General features: G+C 28.9%; 2 protein-coding genes across 11 annotated transcripts in view; one reads left to right on the top strand and one right to left on the bottom strand.

The window, feature by feature from the left end:
• The window catches only part of Dh31-R (Diuretic hormone 31 Receptor), a 107507-nt gene that overhangs the window by 68094 nt on the left and 36176 nt on the right, over positions 1-3237 (top strand). The window lies entirely within an intron of this gene.
• LOC108728533 (esterase FE4-like) overlaps positions 1-3237 on the bottom strand; it is a 32135-nt gene that overhangs the window by 9661 nt on the left and 19237 nt on the right. The window contains exons 1-2 of one of the 7 annotated variants that reach the window (XM_018457111.1): positions 3059-3207; positions 571-975 (exon numbers count right to left, since the gene is read on the bottom strand). The exons of 2 other annotated variants lie outside the window; for them this stretch is intronic. In XM_018457111.1, coding sequence (XP_018312613.1) covers positions 571-617 — 47 coding nt within the window. In that variant the 5' untranslated portion in view covers positions 618-975; positions 3059-3207. Of the gene's footprint in view, positions 1-570; positions 976-3058; positions 3208-3237 lie in introns of those variants that run through there. 4 more of the 7 variants (XM_018457112.1, XM_018457113.1, XM_018457114.1 and 1 more) reach the window with 4 other exon arrangements.

Raw genomic sequence — 3237 nt, 5'->3', positions numbered from 1 at the left:
ATAAAGGAGAATATTTTGAAAAACAATAAAGTCATTTTCAATGACAAATTACTGTTTTTTTATTATTAGGCTCAAAATATAAATAGTGCCCCTCGTAGTAATCATTTGAAAATGACTACAGTCTTTATTTCATTAAAAGTATAAATATCCATTCAATTCAATATATCGATTAATAAAATAAAATTTTATCAATATTAATGTTTTAAAATTAATTAATATTAATGTTTGCATTTATTATAAATAAAAATATAAATCTCTCTCGACGGCTAGCAACTTCTTTCTATTTTTTCTTCGTTGCAAGATTCTTGTCGAAAGAGAAAATATTCATTAGAAAAATATTTCTATAGAAATATTACTGATGGGAAACACAACTTCCCCACATTCCATTTTGATATATAAACCTTCATATTTTTTTATTCATCTTAAGATGCAGTACAAAAATTTTCATTTACACTTTTTACATATTGAAAGTTACCATAAATTTTTTAAATGTAATATCTTATATTTTTTATGAAAATCGAAGAAGCATCGAAATGCTGAATGAAAAAGATATATTGGGTTAATACTTACTGAAATGCTAGTTGCAATAGAAGATGCGCTTTCACTGAAAAGAACATTGTTCTTCTAATTTTTTTAAGATCCTTTTTTTATTTTTCTTTATTCCTTTCTTTCACCGTATTTTTCTTCCAGACTTCTTGAGTATATATATTTCAGCCAATTTAACACTTTCTTCAATAATGCTATTGAATTCAAATACGTACTGAAAAGTGCATGCCACTGGCTGTTCCGATTCTAGTTATATGAGTACAATAATTGCTCGCAGATAAAGTTTTTTCTTTTTTTTAACTCCAATGCATCGATCACGTGATCAATAGTACGATAATATAGTAGAAAAAGATAGCTTCGTTAAGATAGCCTTCGCAGTTAACTACTGTAGTCTGATAGCTTATTGAAATGGAGGGGACAAACCTGCTCCTTCCAGACCGCATTTGAGATCAGTAAATAACACTAATGTTATTCTCAAATAGAGATGTGCGAACAAAGCTGAAGCTGGCAGCTAGACTTATCAGCCAAAACGCGGAAGCCAGGGGCGAATAGGGCCCCAAAGATTAAAAATGAATAAAATGCATTAAAAACTCATTGCAAACAAGTCATACATTTCAGTCATACATTTTTTTTATTTAATTTTGTTATTATCAGTAAAAGCCATCCCCTTGCAGATTATTATAAATTTTATATATGTTAACCTATAATTTTGTATCATCTGAAATGTATGACTTATTTGCAATGAGTTTTTAATGCATTTTATTCATTTTTAATCTTTGAGGCCCTATTCGCCCCTGACTTCCGCGTTCTGGCTGCTAAGTCTGGCTGTCAGCTTCAGCTTCGTGATGTGCGAACTATTCGAAATTGAATCGCTATGATTCTCGCTTGAATATGAACTATTCCTAAATTTGGAATCTAAGAGATTTTAATAAGAATTATAATAGTGTTTTGAAAAGCTCTTGATACCAGATATTAGAGAATCAAAAATATGGTGTTCCATTTAAAAAAATCAATGTGACCTTAATTTGATCTTAACGACGCGAAGGTTAAATCAATGGTACCTTCTTATGACTCCCTTCGAACATACAACTTTTGTTTGAAACATTTTTCCGAATCTACCATAGTTTTCAAGAAATCTTAATGCATTATTTAAAACGGGACACCCTGTATTTAAAGTGAAATAAATTTAAGTAAATTATACATTTGGAGTTGATAATTATTCAGTTGAACAACCTCACCTCCGATTATAATAAAATTAGACTCATTCAACGCGTTTTTGTACAAAACGAAAGTAGCTGGCAGAAAAAAGATTCACTCTATCCCGCGAACCGAGATATTAATTGTTAGTCACACGTATAAAGCGCACTAGACTCGTATTTTTAATTGCAATTTTATTTATAGTTTTTACATATATTGTTTAATTTTAACATATATTTTATTCAATTTTTCAAATTGAAAAATTAAATCTAATTTTTTGAAAAATATTTAACAAAAGTATTTTACACAAGTAGTAATTACTGTGTAGAGACATGTGCAATGTTTAGTGACATTTTTGTCTCTAGAAGATAAATTCTTCTATTAGATTTTATCTCTTTATCATGTTAAACGTTTGAAGCACTATAAATCTTGCACAACTGTTTTTGAATCGCGAATCTTGCACATAATGCCTTAGTTATGAGCACGTTATTTTCTCCAGATACCGTCGTGTAAAAAAAAGAATGTCTGTTAGTTTTCGGCAGTAAGTTGGAGATTTGAAATTAGATAACTAATTAGAAATCCTACATGTAGGGCGCTAATTTAAAATTTCCAGGGGATCGCCAAATACCTTAGCGCCGTCCCTGTATGTAAGGAAACAACGTCTTTCTTTCAGGCGACGTAATATAAACAATAAGAATCTTATTTTAGACCGTAACATGTGAGATCACAGTCAATTTATGTAACATGTGAGAACACAATAAATTTATTTACAGTTTTCCAGCACATTAACATCTTGCTAATATGATGTCTGATTGTGTATCAAAATTATTAAGAATTGCTTGTCAATTTAATTTAATTCGTGATATTATTTCAGTAGTTTAATTGTGTTTATAAGTCCGAAAAACCAATTCGGCGCGCAATTTGGAGGACTACAAATATGGTATATATGCAAGTACATATCTAGTATATATATAATTCACATTGAATTATTTAAGCATAAAGATCTAGCTTTGATCAGTATAGGCATTTTTTTCTAGTATTGATTGTGTTCTCATATGTTACGGTCTAAAATAAGATTCGTATTATTTAATATTTAAATACATATATATATATATGTTTAAAATAATTATATTATATAATTAATATTATTTTTCTCATGTAGAAATCTTTTTATTATCTATATATTAAAATTCAATTGACAAAAATTGTGCTGTTAATTCAAAATTATGATTCAACGATTTGATTCAATTTGGAGTAAAAAACCTTGATTCGCACATCTCTATTTTCGAATATCAATGTGAATTTTAATACTCACTAGGAAAGAATTCGAGTCTGATTTTGTACTATCAAGATTCTGAATTCTTACTGTGTTTAACTTTTGATCTTACGAAGGCATTCAAAACAATCGTCTCCTAACTTCTTAAGGCATTATAACACTGAATCGAGAGATGTATAATGTTCTGCTATCTCTTTATTACTATCTTTCTTTACAAA

The sequence above is a fragment of the Mycetomoellerius zeteki genome, unplaced genomic scaffold, assembly GCF_001594055.1.
Source record: "Mycetomoellerius zeteki isolate Tzet28-1 unplaced genomic scaffold, Tzet1.0 scaffold62, whole genome shotgun sequence".
NCBI lineage: Eukaryota > Metazoa > Arthropoda > Insecta > Hymenoptera > Formicidae > Mycetomoellerius > Mycetomoellerius zeteki.
The sequence above is the reverse complement of the archived record's forward strand: the minus strand, read 5'-3'. Positions and strand labels throughout refer to the sequence as shown.